At 57.4% G+C, this 18,756-nt stretch overlaps 1 protein-coding gene across 5 annotated transcripts in view; it reads left to right on the top strand.

Annotated features, from left to right (window-relative positions):
• FAM53A (family with sequence similarity 53 member A) overlaps positions 1 to 18,756 on the top strand; it is a 31,328-nt gene extending 12,572 nt beyond the window's left edge. For 3 of the 5 annotated variants that reach the window (XM_032333565.1, XM_032333564.1, XM_032333566.1), the window contains exons 3-5: positions 6,653 to 6,707; positions 8,492 to 9,099; positions 18,088 to 18,756. In XM_032333565.1, coding sequence (XP_032189456.1) covers positions 6,653 to 6,707; positions 8,492 to 9,099; positions 18,088 to 18,399 — 975 coding nt within the window. In that variant the 3' untranslated portion in view covers positions 18,400 to 18,756. Of the gene's footprint in view, positions 1 to 6,652; positions 6,708 to 8,491; positions 9,331 to 9,428; positions 9,824 to 13,610; positions 13,710 to 18,087 lie in introns of those variants that run through there. The other 2 variants (XM_032333568.1, XM_032333567.1) reach the window with 2 other exon arrangements.

Raw genomic sequence — 18,756 nt, 5'->3', positions numbered from 1 at the left:
GAGTAGAGTGTTAGAGACCTTGAGGTTGTCACTGTCAGGCCCTGGCCTCTTGTCCTGTCTGTGCCGTCCCCTAATAGCCTGCCTGCGGTTGTCTCACAGTGAGTTCTAGACTGTTCTTCTCGGACTGTTTCTGTGTGTGTCTCTATAGACGTCTTTTTGGGTGTCTCCTGTCCCTGGTGTGTTGCACAGATGGCTGGTAAGAGCCAGGCTGCCCCATGTGACAGCCCCTAACCTGTGTGGCTTTTTAAATTGAAATTAAAGCTAATTAAAATTAAACACAACATGCTATTTTTTGTTTGCACTAGACACATGTCAGGTGCCCTGTGTCTTGATGTGGCCAGTGGCTCCCACAGCAGGCAGTGCATTGGCGGCACCTCCTCCCAGGAGGACCTTCAGGACAGCGCTGCCGGGTGTGGCCAGAGACCCGTTGGATAGACTGCATTCTGTCTGTCCGTTTGTCGGTTGGTGGACATCTGGGTTGCTTCTGCCTGGCAGCAGTTACCAGCACCACTGCCTTAAATGTTTGTGTACAGACGTCTTTGTTTCTCTTGGGTGTACGTCCAGGAGTGGGACTTGTGGGATGTGTTGTGACTGTTTACCCTGAGAAACCGAGCTCTTTCCTGCAGTGATCACACCATTGTGCACCAAGAGTCCTTAGTCTCCTCATACTCCTTAACACCTGCAGCCATCCCGCTGTCTGACTCCAGCCGCCCTGACAGCTGCTGTCTCCTTGTGGTTTGATCTGCACTTCCCTCCCAAGTAATGATGCTCATCCTTTTCTCATGCCCTCTGGCCATCGGTGGCTCGTCTTTGAAGAAATAGGTCTTCAAGTCTTTTGCCCATTGAAAAACTGGGTTGACTGTTTTTTAATTTTTGAGTTGTTAGGATTCTTTATATATTTTGATCCATAATCAGATATGTGATTTGAAAAAACATTGTTCTGTTCTGTGGATGTCTTTCTTTTTTTTTTTTTTTTTTTTTTTTTTTTTTAAAGATTTTATTTATTTATTTGACAGAGAGAAATCACAAGTAGGCAGAGAGGCAGGCAGAGAGAGAGAGAGAGAGAGGAGGAAGCAGGCTCCCTGCTGAGCAGAGAGCCCGATGCGGGACTCGATCCCAGGACCCTGAGATCATGACCTGAGCCGAAGGCAGCGGCTTAACCACTGAGCCACCCAGGCGCCCTGTGGATGTCTTTCTTGATAGTGTTCTCTGAAGCACAAAAGCTTTATTTCATCGAAGTCCAACTGATCTCTTTTTCCTTTTGTTGCCTGTGCTTTTCGTGTTGTATCTAAGAATCCTTGGCTAAATCCAAGGTCATGAAGATTTACTCTTCTGTTTTCCTCTATCAGTTGTATATTTTTAGCTCTTACATTCAGGTGTTTGATCCCTTTGAGCTACTTGTAGTGTGTGGTGTGAGGTAGGGGTCCAGCTTCGTTCTCTTGTGTGTGGATCCTAGTTGTCCCAGTACCATCTCTTCACAGGACTCTTCCTTCCCCCTGACTGGTCCTTGGCGCCCTTGCCAAAAGTTTACATTTTTAAAAACAAAGTCCCTGAAACCTACTGTGTACTTTACACTTACAACAGATCTCAGTTTGGACACCAGGTTCTCATTACAGAAATGTCTGATCTGTGTTTAGGTTTCATGGAATTTATCATTGAAGAAGTAGATTTCACACACTCCAGTTGTTCTAAGGGCACTGAAAAGTTTTCCAAAAGTTGAATCATTTGTTTTAAAACTAAAATTCAAGATACTTGTAAACAAAATTGGAAATCACTAAACACTCGGTGCCTTTGTCTCTCCAGCCATGTGCTGCTCTGGTCACTCACTCATCCCTCCCCAAGTACTGCCACCTGCTGCGTGGTCAGAAGTAGGTAGTGGGAGTGGAAGGCCTAGAGGGGGCACCTTGTCCAGTCTCGAGGGCTTGATCCATTTGAGGGTCTCTGCCCTGTCAGAGAGCTGACATGTATCTCGAGGGTCAGTGCCCCTGTGTAGCATGGTTCATTCAACACAGATGTGCTGAGTGCTCTGTGTGCCTGGCCATGCTCTGCTTAGTGCCTCCTCGTGGGTGTTCTGGTCGACCCCATAGCCACTCTGTCCTCACCCATTCAGTGGGGATAGTTCCTTTGTTTTATATTCCTTTTTCTCTGGCCTCAGGTGCATTCCCACTTCCCGCCAAGGCCCCTAGTCTCTTACAAAGCCTTCTGAGCATGGGGGTGGGGTCAGCTCTTCTTGCTTTGCCTCTGGGACTCTTGGGGGACAGAGGCTAGTCTAACTCTGACCAAAAAGGCCTAGAAACACATGAGTTTGTGTCCGATTCCCACTGTCCCATCCCTTGCCCAGACAGGACTGTGTCTCAGGTTTCTGGTGTTTTCTGTAGTTGGTGCTCTGGGTCATGTCAGCAAATGCTGTCTGTCCCCATGAGTGTGGATGGGGGACCTGGGGCAGTCCATCCAGGGCCACAGTCTGTGGTGATAGAATGCTCCCTGCTGGCTCAGTATGTGGCTACTTAAAGCATGGGGTTACTGAGCCCACGATGTGGCTGGGGTAATGGGGAGCTGGGAGTGTTTTGTGTAATTGAAGTTCGGATTTTAGTCGCAGCCCGTGGCTGCTGGCTGTTGTGTGGGGCAGCGCAGACAGAGTGCGAACTCCATTCCCTGAGGGTCCACCGCTCTCTCCTGTGGACTCGCTGTGGATACACCTGTTCCCTCCAGCCAGGCTCTTCCACCTCTGTGGCTTGTCGTTCAAGGATGGTCTGCACCAAGTCCATGACCTTTGGGGAGACGCTTGTTTTGCTCCTCATGGTGCCCAGAGTTGTGTCTGGGTGGTTTTGGGGTCCATGGGGATAAGGGGCACTCACATGAGGGTGCAGTTTGCCTGCTGTAGGGTGGTCGCAGCTCTGGTAAAAACCCCATGGTGCTTGTGGAGCCGGACCCTGCGGCTCTTGAGTGAGCTGTAGATTCTGGGCTTCATTCGTGGATGGCCTGTGGCCACGGTGGGGTCTGGGAGTACAGGGTGCTGTGTGAGGCTGCAGGGGCAGCGAGGGGGGTTGGGGGTGCGTGTTGTGGGGGGTCGGGGCCAAGGAAGAGGGTCGCAAGCTGGGGTGCTGGGGGGGGTGGGCATTCAGCCTTCTAGTACTGCCAGCTGTGGTGTGGGCTGTCCATAAGCCATGTGCCCAGCTGCACAGGTACGGGCTTGGATGGTGGGGAGTTTGGCTTTCAAAAACCTTTCGTGGAAAATTCATTTTTTTAGTGAGGCAGACTTTGCACATGGTGGACCGTGACACGGGCTCTGCTGTCCTGTTGGGTGAGGTTTGCTGGCTGTGCACACGGGTAATGCCACCTCCACCACCCAGATGGGTTTTGACCTTCTGGGGGCCCATATGGCCTAGCCCGTCCTGGGTTGTCTGGGCTGTGCAGCCTGTCCTTTTGGAGTCCGGCTTCTTTCCCTGGTGGGAACTTGGGAGACTCGTCATGTGGATGGTCGTTGGTGCTTCTGTCCTTCCTCTGCAGTGCGGTCTCTGTCCTGCTGTCAGTGGACCTTTGGGCCCTTCCCAGGCTCTGGCCGCTGAGACAGACATTGCTGAACAGCCCACGTGTGGTCCCCAGGGGCTGGTTTTGTCTGCAGTGCCCTGGTCACGCACGGCACTGTGTCCCCAGGCTCTGCCTGCTTTCCCCAGATGACAAGGGAGATCGTGCCTCTTGTTCTGCTCAGTGGCCAGTTGTGAGTGACTTAGGTCTTTGGCCATTTTCCTGTTGGGTCGTGTGCCTTTTTTTTAACTGGTCTGTGGGAAGTCATTGATACATTCTGCTATGAGCCTTTTCTTGGATTCCTGTTTGCAAATATTTTCTCCTGTCTTGTGGTTTGCTTTGTCTGATTTCAGTGTAGATGGAAGCATCCGTTTAAGTTAGGGTGTTTGTATCTCACTTAAGAAATCTTTGCTACCCTGAGGCTTGAAGATATCCTCCTGTTTTTTTCTAGAAGCATCTGTTTTCCTTTAGCTTGAAAACTGCACTCTCCCTGGAGCTGAGTAGTGTGTGAGATGAGGCCAGGCTAAGGGTGGGTTTTCTTTCTTGCACCCTTTCTGGAAATGGTAGTCCTCTCTCCACCGTCAGCTGGTAGGTTCTGTGCTCTCACATAGCCCAGGAGCTGCCCCATGTGTGCGTCCCACTCTCACCCTGGCCCAGGTGGGGAGACCGAGGCTTACACAGAGGAGCTGTCCTGCCTCTGTCAAGGATGCTCAGGGGAGTGGACTGCAGGCCACGGGCTGCATGGGCCGACCCCGGGCTCTGGTGGATGGTGTCGTGGCAGGTGTGGTGGGGCTGGGCCTGCCTCGGTGCCAGCCTGTGGTCTCGTGGCCCCTGGCGTCCTGGGAACATGTTCGGAGGTGGCCTTGTCTGGTCGAAAACATCATGAAGTAGGGTGTACAGACCCATTCTGGACGTGTAGGCCCATGCCACTGCAGCTGTCCTGCCACAGAAAGGCCCTAGGCCAGCCCTGCCCCACTCCCCAGCACACGCGCAACCCACAAAGCCCATGCCCTCTGGCTGCCCCATGTGGCTGCTGCACCTTCACACTGGGCTGGAGCCTGGGCACCTTGTGTGAGAGCCACTGGAATCTTTCCTTGACAGACGGTGCTTCTGTTCAGGTTTCCTGTTTGTGGGGATTACAGCCCTTGGAAAGTGCTTGTGCCTGGTGCTCACCTGGGGGACAGCAGCTGGCCAATCCAGCTTGTGGGGGGGTGGCATGGTGGATGGGGGCTCTGGGAGGGCCATGGAGGGTGCTGTAGGGCACAGGGGGATCTAGGAGGGCCATGAGGGTAGCTGTGGGGGTGCTGGGGTGCTGGGAGGGCCTTGGAGGTGCTGGGGGACTGGGAAGGCCTTGGGGCCACTGTGGGGGTGCTGGGATGCTGGGAGAGCCTTGGGGAACTCTGTGGGGGTGCTGGATGCTGGGAGGGCCTTGGGGGTGCTATGGGGGTCTGGGGTGCTGGGAGGGCCTTAGAGGCACTGCGGAGGTGTTGAGGTGCTGAGAGGGCCTTGGGGGATACTTTGGGGGTGCTGGGGTGCTGGGAGGGCCTTGGAGGTGCTGGGGGACTGGGAGGGCCTTGGGGGCCACTGTGGGGGTGCTGGGGTGCTGGGAGAGCCTTGGGGGGCACTGTGGGGGTGCTAGGGTGCTGGGAGGGCCTTGGGGTGCTGTGGGGGTGCTGGGGAACTGGGAGGGCCTTGAGGGGCACTGTGGGGGTCCTGGGGGACTGGGAGAGCCTTGGGGGACTCTGGGGATCTGGGGTGCTGGGAGGGCCTTGGAAGCGCTGTGGGGGTGCTGGGGTGCTGGGAGGGCCTTGGGCGATACTTTGGGGGTGCTGGGTGCTGGGAGAGCCTTGGGGGTACTGTGGGGTTCTGGGGTGCTGGGAGGGCCTTGGGAGCACTCTGTGGGGACCGCAGGTCCCTGGGGAGGATTTGTAGTCATAGAGAGGTATGATTCCTGATGGTGTAAATGACTGGCTTCTGTGTTGACCATTTCCTGGAAGTTAGAGAGCTGCTTCCTCCTTGTGCTGCCTGACCTGGGTCTCAGGTCTGTAGAACTGCTGGTCCCCTGGTCCGCCTCTGGTTGGCCAAGTCTCTCCAGGTCTTTAGCCCTGTCAGGTGATGGAGGCCTGGCTCCAGAACAGCCATGTGTCTTTGCCATGGCTGGCTGTTGATGAGCACTTTTTCTGGGTCCTGAATGACCTCTATCCCTTTATGAGAATCAGCAAGGATCTCCTTCTAATTTAGCACCAGTTCAAAGGTCGCAGGGCCTGACCCCTTAGGAAGCTGGCCTCAGGAGAGGTTTCCTGCTTGTGGAGGTGGAAAGGCAGAAACCGTTGAGCAGCTCCGGGACCCCACAGGATAGTTCTGTGTCCCCACAGCACCGGGGGCTTGCCCTGGGGACCCAGCCGGACGATGATGGTGCCTCTGGGACAGGTGGGGAGAGCCCAGAAGAGCAGACAGACCCAGGCGAGCGTTACTGACCTGCCAGGCAGCCCCTCGGGTGCCCCAGGGAAGATTGCAGCCGAGACACAGAGCTTTGCGGGTTCTAGGGAGACCCCACTGCCTTTAGGGCCTGCCCTGTGGGCTGGTATGCGTGGGAGACGGCCTGCATGGGGAGGCCTTGAGGATGGCCCTGGCTGTGGGAGGTTGCACTATCTGCTAGAGCACACAGGGGCATGCATGTGGCTTTTGATCTTCCTCCCTCAGCTGAGTGTTGTTCAGCTTTTAAGAATCTTGATTAAGAAAAAAAGGTATTCTGGGATCCATGCTTTTCTTTTTTCTTTCTTTCTTTTTTTTTTTTTTTTTAAAGATTTTATTTATTTATTTGACAGAGAAATCACAAGTAGGCAGAGAGGCAGGCAGAGGGAGGGGGAAGAAGACTCCCCGCTGAGCAGAGAGCCTGATGCGGGGCTTGATCCCAGGACCCTGAGATCATGACCTGAGCCAAAGGCCGAGGCCCAACCCACCCAGGCACCCCTGCTTTTCTTTTTCATTGCCAAAAAGAGTGTTGGGGAAAGATAGAAGGGGTTTCCAAGATGAGATCATCACATTAGCTTTGACTTGGTGTTGCTGTGTACTCGGTGTCTGTGTCCACGGTGTTCATACTGGTTTTTCTTGTTACTTTCAGCGTTCTGCTGGGGCACTGAGCAACAGTGGTCATTTGTTCCCTTTTGAGAGTGATGGTAAGTGTTCCAAAGCCCAGACCCGTCTTCCTGGGCTTCTGTGGCCACGGGAGGGGGACGTAGAGGGCCTACACAGAGGGCATGAGATGTGGAGCTGGGGTGTGGTGCTGACTTCCGCAGCAAAAGCCGGAGGGTGGTGTGTCTCCTGTTGCTTCCTGGGGAAGGTCACCAGCAGCAGGCCTCTCCCCGCTGGGCTGTAGGTCAGGGCGCAGCCGGGTCTCTCCCTCTGCCAGGCCAGGCCCTCCTGGAGAGGCCCACCCTCTGGGGCCCTGTGGCCACTGAAGGGAGAATAGGGCGGGATCGGGTGCACCTCAGAGGGCGTGTGCATCTCCCATGTGGCTCATGCTGGGCCATCAGTGTGCGTTGGGGCTCAGCCCCCTGCAAGTGCATGCGCCCCCCGAACATCTAAAATCCACCCCATGTGACTGTGTAAGTGAGTGTGTGCAGAGCCTGTTGCCCTCTTCTCTCACTAACCTCGGCTCTGGGTTGCAGGCTGTGGCGAAGCCTGTTAGCTGGGCTCTGACTTGAGTGCCTGTCCTCCCTCGGCCGGCCCTGCTCATCATGGGTGCTGGGTGGCACTCAGAGGCCACCAGCAAGGGCGCTGTGTTACGTGGCTCTCTAGACTACTGAAGTGAAGGTTATTTACCAAATTCTTTTGTGATCTGGTAGAGGTAGGAGTGTGAGCCCAGCACCAGGCCCTTGGCTCCGTGTCCTCAGTGGGAGTCCATCCTGCACACGGGGCCAGTCCTCAACAGGCATTCCCGGGGGTCTGACCTTGCCTCTTTGCTGCCTAGGGTCACTCCAGGGCCTTGGCCCCTGCTTTTCCCTGCAAGGGTCCTGGCCTACTCTCTTGGGCCCCACTTCCTCCATGTCCAGGTCCCTAGCTGGTAGTGACTGTGAGTGGCCGCAGTGGTGGGGGCTGCCGAACTGACTATTGGTCAGGTCAGTGGGAGTCAGGGTGTTGTGGTGAACCTTGCCTCCGCATGAGGAGTCCCAGGAGACCACTCACCTGACTCTGCCCCCAGTGGGGCTCAGGGAGATGCAAAGCTTGCGACTGCTGCCCTGGTGGGTGCATCTGGGCTCTGGGCCCTCAGGGTGTGTGAAGGAGAGTCTGAAGAAGGGCTGGGGTGGGTGGGCTCCTCCTGGGGCATTGGGGGCGGGTGGGCGGAGGGAGCCCCTGTGCTCGCATGGTGGGTGCTCACTTGTGGGTCTGCCAGGTGTGGAGTGCAGACTGTGGACACTCGTGTCTTGTGGGAGGTTGGTAGCTGTGGGACGTGAGCACGTGGAGGCTAGGGGTGGGTGTCTCTGGCGCTGTGAGTGGTCCCTGCTGCTGTGTGCCGTGGCCATGCCTTGAGGTCCTGGAAGCTGAGAGCTGCCTCCTGGAGAGGAGGGGGGGGGCCCCAGCTGCCAGGAAGCAGCGGCCTGGTGGATCTTGCAGGTGAGCTTGCACACAGGAGGAAGATGTTGCTGCAGACAGGGAAGGTGACACCGGGCAAGTCTTTCCATGAAATGAAAGGACAAAAGCGTGCTCTAGTCATTTTCAGGGAATGACTAGCTGGCCTCATTGACAGGTGTCTTCCTTGGAAAAGTGAGGCCAGCTCCTGGGCTGAGCTGCCCCGGGGAATGCAGGTGGGTCTGGGCCCAAGATGCCATGTCCCCTGGCATCCACATGGCGTGAGGCTTCATGTCTGGCCACGTCCCCAACTGGGCTGGGGCCTCAGGGCCTGGCATAGACCGTGCCTGGTCCCCTGCTCACCCATCTCTTCTCTTTTGTGTTTCCTCAGAAGACAGGTGCCCCTGGAAGGTCTTAGGTGGCAGACAGCCCGTCGGGAGTCAGACGGTCACGGGCACACGGGGCCCCGACGCAGGCCTGGGGGCCGTGAGCGCCACAGACCTCAGGGAGAGCGCAGGGCCCCCTTTGGCCCCACCAACCAAGCGCCACTGCCGCTCGCTGTCAGAGCCGGATGGGCTGGCCCGCTGCCGCTCCCCCTGGCGCCCCGGAGGCTCCAAGGTCTGGACGCCGGTGTCCAAGAGGCGGTGCCACAGCGGCGGGAGCGCCACCCCGCAGGAAAGCCTGGGGCCCAGCCCCACCTTGCCCCCCGCACCCCAGCTGCCCTGGGCCAGCAGCGGCCACACAGATGGCTGTGAGAGTGGCCCGTGCCCCCCCTGGTGGCGCCGCCTGTCCCTGTCCCAGGAGCACCTGGCGGGACTGGGCACAGCCCTGGCGTCCACCAGCAGCAGCCGCTCGTCCACACCCGAGCTGGGCCGGCAGCTGGGCCTGCTCCGGTGTCGCTCACAGCCATGTGTGCTTGTCGGGAGGAGATGGCGGCGCCGGCGAGAGGAGCGCACTCGCTGGCCGCGCCCGTCCTTGGACTTTCTGAAAATGACCCGGGTGAGGCTCATCTTGTTTCCTGTGTGCTTGGCCAGTGGCACTGGTCCTGTAGTCTCCGCCCCTCTGCAGGAGCCCAGCGGCCTGGGGATGCGCTCTGGGCCTGGCTGTGTCCCCTGCACCAGCTCCTGTGGCCATGCCGACTGCCTGCCTGTGCTCACCCTGTGTGCATGTGTGTGCTTGTGTGTGCGTGTGTGCATGTGTGTGTACGTGTGTGTGTGCTTGTGCGTGTAGATGTGTCAGGATCCTGGCCTCACCCTGTGTGCATGTGTGTGCTTGTGCGTGCGTGTGTGCATGTGTGTGTACGTGTGTGTGTGTGCTTGTGCATGTAGCTGTGTCAGGATCCTGGCCTCACGTGTCCCCATGGCTCTCGGGGCCCCTGCCCTCCCTGGAGCGGGATGGCCATGACCACCTTTCGGTGTGGGGAGCCACGGAGCAGAGTGGTGAGCTGGGGGGCAGGACGGGGCAGACCTAAGTGGGGTTCAGCAGGCAGGGGGGCAGGGCGGCTAGAAGCAGGAGGGCAGGGTACAGCATCGGGTGGGGAGCTGAATCCAGCAGCCTCAAGGAAACAAAGCCCAGGAGATGTGAAGCCTGCTTGTCTGTCCTTTTTAGAGAGCAAGCAAGATAGCATGAGCACATGAGGGGTATGGGGGCGGGTGTGGGGGCGCAGAGAGAAAAGAAGAGAGAATCTCCAGCAGATGCCCCTGCTGAGCTCAGAGCCTGGCTCGGGGCTCAATCTCACACCCTGAGATCCTGACTTGAGCCAAAACTGAGAGTCAGACGCTCAACCAACTGAGCCCCAGTTGCCCTGCTTGTCTTTCTAAAATATTTTCTGTCATTTTTGGTAGATTGCTGGGTATCCCCTGCCCCCCGCATCCTCGAGGGCCCCTGTGCTGGCCCCTGGTTTGGAGAGCCCCTCTGCCCGAGTCCCCAGCCTCACCGTCCTGTTGCCTTGCTTTACCTGTGTAGCAGCCCTCAAGGAGTCCATACGGCTTCATGCTCAGTGGGGCGGCTCTGCTCTGTCCCCCATTTGCTCTCGCTCCGCGGGGCTGTGTCTCCCGCCGGCTCAACGCGCCAGATGAGCCACGTCCCAGCCATCACATGCTGTTTGCTGGGGGCTCACTGGGACGCCATCTGGGCCTGTGTGTGGAGGTGAGCGGACCCACACATGCCATGTCTCTGGGGCAGTCTGCCGGGGCTTCCTGAATTGATGTGTTTCTGGGAAGTGGCATTGCATTTAAGGTGTCCATTTGGGGCACAAAGTTGCTTATTGTATTTTTTAGGGCTTTTAAAATGTTTGGTGCATTTTTAGCTTTTTTATTTCTGATGTTTTGAATAATTAAACGTAAACAGATAGAGGCGTCGTGAGCCATTGTGGTAGCTGATGGACATGTCCCATGGTGACCTGGGGGATGGAGGCCAGCTCTGAGCCCAGCCCTCCGTCCTGCTGCAGCCCCGTCCCTCCCCAGCTCCTGGCCGCCCCTGGTTATGGTCTCTCAGTGTGCTGTTCATGGTCAGGGCACACTGTCAGCCTGTGTTTCCACTTACACTGCCTCTGTGCCGGGCATGCAGCCTCCCGCCCATAGGTCTCTGGTCTGCAGATGCTGACAGGGGTCTGACAGTTGGTGCCCCTCTGACACTGGCTGCCATCAGTGCAGACCTTGCAGGCTGAGGGCTCAGCCTCACAAGACCACCCCTCCTTCAGATGCCTCCTGTACCTCCCACCCACTGTCTACAAATCAGGGTTCCCACGACCTCCTGCTCAAGCTCGCAGAACTGCGGGAAGCACCCGAACTAACTCATGACCCATTTATCATGAAGGACACAACTCAAGATCATCCAGACCAAAGAGACTCACCCTCGAAGAGGTGAGGGTCAGGAGGTGCAGAGCTCCCACCCGCCCAGTCCCCAGACATGCTCCCCAACCTGGGAGCCCTCCCGCTCCCCCCCATCCCCTGTGCGGGGGTGTTTTATGGAGGCTCCACTGCCCAGATGCGACTTTTGAGATCGCTGGCCTCTGAGATGGACCACCTCTCTATCCCCTCTCCATCCCTGGGGGTGGGGGTGGGGGACTTGAAGTCCAACCCACTAAGCCTGGCGTGGTCATTCCGTCCACTGCCCCATCCCAAAGCTGGCTAGGAGTCCCCAGGGGTTATGTTAGTGTAAACCCAGGTGTAGTTGAATGGGGCTCGTTACAAATCACAAAAGACACTGCTCACCCCATCACTCAGGAAGTTCTAAGGGTTTAGGTGGTAGGAACCAGGAATGGCCAAAGGCTAAACCCATACCTCTTGCTGTGTCAGCAGGAATCTGGGAAGGTCAGTTGTCTTAACCGAACAAAGAGGTGGAAGCAGCAGCTGAGCTGTTAAGGGCTAAGTGGCCAGGTTTGGTGATGTTTTGGACGAGACCTATGGGTTTCTCTCGGGTGCAGTGTTCACCTAGATGTCTCCTACAAGTGGGGTGGACACTCATTTGTGGTCAACATGTAACGGAAGGGAGCAGAAAACTTAAAAACACTTTTGGAAGTGTGGATGTGACCCTTGAGCACTGGAGGACAGGAAGTGTGTAGGTGGCTGGGGATGGGCTACTGGGGGCTTACGTGGAGGTGGGTAGGGGCTGCCAGGTTCTGGGGGTGGCTGGGGTTATGTGTGGGAGCAGGTGGGGGCCGCCAGGCTCTGGGGGTGCAAGTGCAGGGCAGGCAGGGGCTGCTGGGGTCTGGGGGCACAGATGGGTGGACAGGGGCCGCCAGGCTCTGTGAGGCGCATGTGGGGTGGACAGGGGCTGCTGGGCTGTGGGGGGCGTGCATGGGAGGTGGGCATAGGCCGCCGGCCTCTAGCTGCCGCTGGGGATGCAGAGGCCCCAAGCGTTGCCGGGGGCTGCATGTGTGCCGTGACATCTTGTGCACCCTGATGTGCTTTGCTGCTGGGGGCAGGGGTCCCCTCCAAGAAGCATGTTGCCAGTTGTGGGAAGTGGGCACATCCTGTCAGGTTCGTGGCTGGAGACCCTGAATGTTCCCTTCTCTTGAGGTTTTGCATGTACACAAGGCTTCTCAGAACCGGCCTGGGCAAAGCGCCATGGGGGAAACTGAGGCAGGACATGGCAGGGTTTGGATGGCTGTCCCTGGGGCCCGCCTTCGGACACGTCTGTTGTCCACGTGAAGGTGCGGCTATGAGCAGGGACGGGAGCTTCTCAGTGGCTCTCACATCCTTCCTGTGTGTGCGTGCCATGGTCTGATGCTCCTGACATCAGCAGGCCACTTTTGTGCGCTTGAAGCCGGGGGTCGGAAGGGTTGGGGGGCGGGTAAGAATGTGGGATCTTTGACTGCAGGCCGACACTGAGCAGCCCACTGCACTGCCCCCTACAGTGGCCACATGGCAGGGTCACCCAGCAGCCCCTGAGGCTTGGCTCTGGGCCACCCTCCTCTGGGCCCAGCAGGGCCTGAGGCTTGGCTTTGGTCAGCGAGGAGGGGATACTGGCTAATCCTTGTTCTGGGTAAGCGACCGTTTCCACAGGAAAACATAAAGAGTTTTTAATTTTTACTGGCAAAGTTAGGTTTCAAAGTTGAAATTAAAACATCATTATAGAAAATGTGCAGATAGTCATGATTCCAACCGAGTATAGGAACAGGTGCTGTTTTTTTTTTTGTTGTTTTTGTTTTTGCCTTTGTTTTTATGAAATTGTGTGTTTTCAGAAGCCTTTTTGATGTGTAGGACATTCTGAGCCATCTATGGCGTGATCGCAGAACTGCTCCAGCCTGTAATTCGGACGTGTGGCTCCCTGCCTCTGGGTCAGCGTGGCCTCCATGGCAGACTCAGCCCCCGAGGAGGGCGGGTGTAGTCAGGGTGGGGCAGACGGAAGAATGTACACACTTCTGCTGCCTGGAGCCATGTGCCAGTCTGTGGCACGTGGCATGTGTGGCACGTGCCGTAGCTTATTGGTCACCTGTGGCTTTCTGTCACTTTGTCATCTATGATGTTGGTTCCTGTCTTTATTTTTGTTATACCTAGTACTTTAGGGGTTTTGGCAGGGACTCTAGCTGTGACTTCGTGAGGGTCCTCTCATGAGGACAAGGGAACCAACTCGCGGCCTAAGTGGACAGCTGGGTGGTGACTCATGGCATCTCGTCCTAAAGTCCCTGGATAGGTTGTTGAACGAGATAGCTGTGAAAGAGAAAACAGCTGGCAAGCAGTGGGTGGCCTGGGTTTGAACACGCGGGGGTGTTCACGAACTTTCCACGCCCGCCTAGACAAGGGTGGGCAGAGTCCAGAGCCCCTGCAGGGCGGAGGAGGGACACCCCATCCTCCGGATCAGGCAGTGTAGGGGTGGCTGGTGGGGGGCTGCCCAGGGACATGTGGGTGAGTGGGTCCTGCAGGCGGAGTGACCCCTGGTTCTTCAGGCTGTTGTGGTTACTGGAGACCTGGAACTTATTGAACAGACCGTGGCATCCACGGCCCAAGAGTCAGGAACTCAGTTGCCATCCTGTGGCTGGGGTCACATCTTGTCTGCTCCAGCAGGCTTACTGCGACACTCCCTGGGGGCTCGCAGCAGAAGGGGCGCTGGAGAATGTGCGGGTCTGCAACTGTCACCACTCTCCACGAGGCACAGCCAGCGAGGTGTGTCGGCGCATGTGTGTGCACGGGGGCAGGGGGTCCTTCCTCTGCCACCCACTGGCATTTGGGGTGGGCAGGCCGGGCTGTGTCGGGACGCCTGCAGTGTGGGGCTTGTCCTCCATCTGCTTAGGGGCTGTTCCTGCCCCATGTGCGAGTCTCAGTTTGAAAACTTGATCCTTTCATTTACGCATTAGCATCGGGGTGTCACATCTGCTGTCCTTTAACTTTTCTCCTTTCCTTGCTCCGTTAGCAGGTTATTTTGTTAATTACAGTTAGGTGGGAGGCGAGGCTATGAGCACTGCACCGCTCTATGGGCAGAGGGATGTTGTTACCCTTGTGGTGACAGCAGGCCCAGGGTCACACTCTGGTCCCCACTTTACAGTCAGTGCTGGGGTCAGAGGTGGGCGCCGGGGTTAGGTGTCAGGTGTGGGTACTGGAGTTAGGTGTGGGTGCCGGGTCAGGTGTGGGCGCCAGGGTCATGTGTCAGGTGTGGGCTGTGGGCTCAAGGGTCAGATGTCAATGGTGGGGTCAGGTGTGGGCACCAGGGTCCAGAGCAGACGCTAGGGTCAGGCATGGGTGCCAGGTCAGGCACAGTGTGGGACACACAGGCCCAATGGCTGGGGCACTGGGAGTGTGCAGCTCCTGGGCATGAGGTGGGGGGAAGGTTGTGGGAATGGGTGCCCATCAGGCCACTGCAGGCTTCTCCTGTGGGGTCAGCACAGATCTTTGAGTGGTGATGGGAGTGTCCCCAGAGGCCCCAGGCAGCCCAGTTTGTGCTCTGTTGGTGGTGTGGGTGGGAGGTGTCCAGGTGTGTGTGTCGTCCAGCTCTGCACTGGCCCTCTCCACACATGTGGACACCTTTCCTTGCTGTGGTGTTATTTGGGGAAGCAGCTTCTTGGGTGGAGCCTGCCAGTGGGGGAGGTTTGGGAGACAGAATGAATCCAAAAGTATTTCTGTCCTACTCTCCGTGGAGCAGTTCCTTTGGGCTCAGGGGGCACTGCTGGCTGCTGTGAGGCAGGTGGTGCGGCTCGGACTTCCTCTCTGCCCTTTGCACTCTGGGGCTTCTGGGTGACAGACCTGGTGTGTCTGTTTTATGGACAGTGCCATGTGCGGGGCTGCATCAGTTAGTTTCCTGGATTGTGGGGTGGGGGATTGGGTCGGCGTGCACATTCGCCGGCCCTCCCTGCCTTGGTGCCCGCAGCCTCCAGGACCCCAGCTGTCCAGGCATCGGGGCTCCTGCAGGCCATGGGTTCCCTGCTTGTCCCGCTTCAGGGCTAGAGCCCTGTCTCCGGGGATGCTGGCAGTGGACTTGGGTTTGGGGCTGTTTCTCACCCTTGTACTGCCTGCTCCTCCATACTGTCCTCTCTGGTTTCCAGCCTCACTTGTCTTCCCTGTTAGAGGCCACGGATGTTCTGTGACACTTCATGTCAGTTGGGTTTTGGACCACAGTCTCTGTCTTGTGGGTGTGGCCCTCTGGCCTGAGGTTTTTGGGGGTGACCTGAGTCTCCCACATGCTGGGAGCGCCCATGTCCCCATCTCTCTGAGTTTGCTGTGGGGTCAGGTTCCATGGAGAACACATCTGGTCCCCACCAGGGCAGGCTGGGAGCTGATGGGACCGGGCTCTGTGCTCAGGGTGTAAATGTTCGCCGGGCATCTGTTTGCCCATGTTGTCCCTCCCCCAGGCTGAGACCCACCAGTCCTTGGTGTCCTGGACTGTCCTCACCCCTGTGCTGGCCCATAAGTGGGGGCAGGGTCGAGGGATCCCATTGCTTCCCAGCCAGCTTCCTCATTCCAGCCCTCTCATCCAACACACTCAGACACACTCAGCACCCTGCACACACATACACCTGCTGGTGTACACCCCATGTGTGATGTGGATCTTCAAAGCCCTGCAGGCCTTGGTGGCTTGAGCCAGGCCAGCCTCCTCCCTCAGCTGGCCGAGGCTGGCACTTGGGTTTGCCACGTGGGTCCACGTGGGGCGTCTTGTTGCTGGGCGTCTGTATCTCTCTCCACAGCCGGAGGCCTGGTTGGACCAGTGCTCATGGGTGCTGGGCTCCGGGTGCCTGCAGGCAGCTGGGCCCCCCCAACTGGGGCTCTTCTTCAGCCCTGGCCTTCAGGATGGCTGGGGCTCTGTGGGGCCCAAGGGCAGGGTCTGGTCTGGCTGAGCAGAGGTGTGAGGAGCTCCCACCCGTGGCTGAGGCTGTGCCGTCCAGGAGTGCAGGTCCGCATATTGTGGTTTGGAGATGGCTTGACACCTCAGTGGGTGCCCTTGGGGCTGGCTGTTTCCCGGAAAGTCCTTGAAGGGAACTTGGGATGGCTTACGGGCGCCTCTCTGTTCCTCTTCAGAGTCTCACTGCTTAGCGGGTGCTGGGACGTTGGCTTGGGGTGGTGGAGGCACTGGGCGCCGGCTCGTACCCCCAGGAGGTCAGGGCCTGGCTCTGGGGCTGCAGCAGATGGCACACAAGCTGGGGGACCCTTTCAAATCAAGAACCCCTCATTTATTATTAAAGTCTTGACCTTTGACTTTGGAAAAAACATAGTTTATGTTCATCTGCTTCCGTGGGTGACCTGAAACTAGAGTGACGATAGCAGTGGCGGGACTGTCCAGGCAGAGGGTCACATGTGGCCACGTGGCCCCAGCCACCCCGAGGGGGCCTTATAGCCTGGCTTCCCGTCGTCCCCAGTTAAGTTATGTGGGGGTGCACCCCGGGCATGTGGCTGATGCCGAATATGGGTCATAGCTCTGCGTGTGTGGCTTCATCAGCGGCCGCTACGTCTCCCAGGCAGCCTGAGTGGTCATGCACAGAGCCTGCCGCTTTCCAGCTGCCACCCATGGGTGGGCTCCCAGCGCAGCAACAGAGGACCTCTCTGCAGCGGTCCTCCCGCCAATGTCCAGCCACTGCTGGCTCGTGTGTGTGCCATGGGGTTGGGGGCCAGGCAAGGGCCCAGCAAGGCTGCAGAGACAGGCCGTGTCCTCAAGGAGTGACCCTCATGGTCACATCCACCTCAATTTGAATAAAGAAGTTATTTCATGAACCCTTGTTCTGTGAGCAGAGTGTATGACCAGTTGCATCTTTAAGGATTGAATCGTTAGAATTTTACTTTTCTGTGGCTTAAATATCATAGAACAACAAGGAAAGTCTGACTGTTTCCTAGAGCCAAATAGTTTCCTTTTTTTTTTCTTAAAGATTTTATTTATTTATTTGACAGACAGAGATCACAAGTAGACAGAGAGGCAGGCAGAGGGGGAGAGAGGAGGATGCAGGCTCGCCGCTGAGCAGAGAGCCCAATGCGGGGCTTGATCTCAGGACCCTGAGATCATGACCTGAGCTGAAGGCAGAGGCTTTAATCCACTGGGCCACCCAGGCACCCCCAAATAGTTTCCTTAAAAGTGCTGATTTCAAAGAGGATTTCTACTCTCCTAAGGGGCAAGTGTTTATTTACTTGAATTCATGGTGGGACTGTTTCTAGGAAATTTTCTAGCCAAGGAGATGGTCTGTTAGGAGGCAGGTCCCGGCTCTGGAAGGTTTGGGACTTGGCTGCGTGGCATTGTTTCGGCTTATGCTCTGGGCTCCCAGAAGTAGGTGCCAGGGCCCCGGTGAGAGTGCGGGAATGGCTGCGTCCCCAGGACCCACCCCCCTCTGTGTCCTGCAGGTGACCTTCAGGGACCCGAACCACGTGCTGACCCCTGTGTGGGGGTGGCCCAGAGGGGAGCCTGACTCCAGAGTCGCTGAGGTTACAGCTGGGCAGATGGGAGGCTTCTCCAGCCTAGGGGTTGGCACACGGCAGACCCCATACAGGTTCTGCAGGGCTAGGAGTTCGGGGCGAGGCCAGGGAGTAGTGTTGGTGTTGGGGAGACGGGGGCCTGACTGGACCAAGGGGGCTGCTGTTGTGTGTGGTCTGGAGGTGGGCTGTGACTAGGCGTGAAGGGGAGGAGGCCAGTACATGCTCCCAGTTCCTGGGTCAGAAACCCTTAGCAGGGCTGGGTGGCCTGCTGGTTCTTAGGGCCCTTGTGGAGTAGCTGAGGTGTGTGTGGGGGGTGTGCCACTTGAGTGGGCAGGGCTCTATTTGCAGCTGGGGGAGAGTGCTGATGTTGGACAGGATGGCTCTGGGTGCCTCCATCTCTAACAGCACAGGGAAGATTTGGCTGGAGATTCGAGGCAGTGCCGGCCCATCTGGGGAGTGGGTCTCAGTGGTGCAGCTTCCTGGGTCAGCGCTGGAGGCCTGTCACTCTGGGCAGGCTTGAATGTGGTGTGTGGGTGACACGCAGGAACCCAAGATGCTTTATGTGAATGGGGGGATCTGTTCCTGGGTCCCTGGGACACTGCCTCCTGTGTAACCCTGTGGAAATGCTTTTAAGCCTGTATCTTTTCTGTTGCAGACTTTAAAAAATTCAAAAAGCCTTTGCTCCCTTGATTATGAAGATGAAGAGGAGGATGACAGCCAGGGGAAGCTGGCCCCGTATGACCCACATGGCCTCATGGGTGTCGTCACGCCTGGCTCCAGCCCATGGAGCGTGCACCCCAGCCCCCGCTGCACTGGCCCTGGCCCTTGGGCCTCTTGGGAGCCCGTGGCCGCTGAGAGTGAGGGCGGCAGCGGCGGGGACCCCAGTGATGGGGATAGCGCGGGGGAGGAGGGCGCCTTTCCTCCTGGCCGTGGTGAGCTGGACCTGGGGCAGATCGAGAGCAACTGACCCCAGGTGGGCGGGGCGGGGGTCTGGGCTGGCAACGGACAGGAGCTGGGCTACGCAGAACTTTGAACAATAGGTTTAATTTTTATCTAGTCTTTCCTAAAGAAGTATTTTGGATTTTTATGGCTATTACAGTTCCGGAGAAAGCTGCTTTATTTTGAATGAGTTTTTGGAAGGGCGTTCTATGAAATGGGAGCTGCGGGCTGATGGTAGAGTGGGCGGGTGTCCCATTTCTGAAACCCCTGCCATGCAGGGCACGGGGGGCCGTGGGTGCTGCCTGGCCCACCACGGCCAGTTTCCTGCCGGCTCTTCAGAGCTTGGACGGTGGTCTGATTTCAATAAAAGGAGTTTGCTTCCCCA

This window comes from Mustela erminea, chromosome 2 (genome assembly GCF_009829155.1).
Source record: "Mustela erminea isolate mMusErm1 chromosome 2, mMusErm1.Pri, whole genome shotgun sequence".
Taxonomy (NCBI): Eukaryota; Metazoa; Chordata; class Mammalia; order Carnivora; family Mustelidae; genus Mustela; species Mustela erminea.
This window is presented reverse-complemented; position numbering and strand designations above follow the sequence as displayed.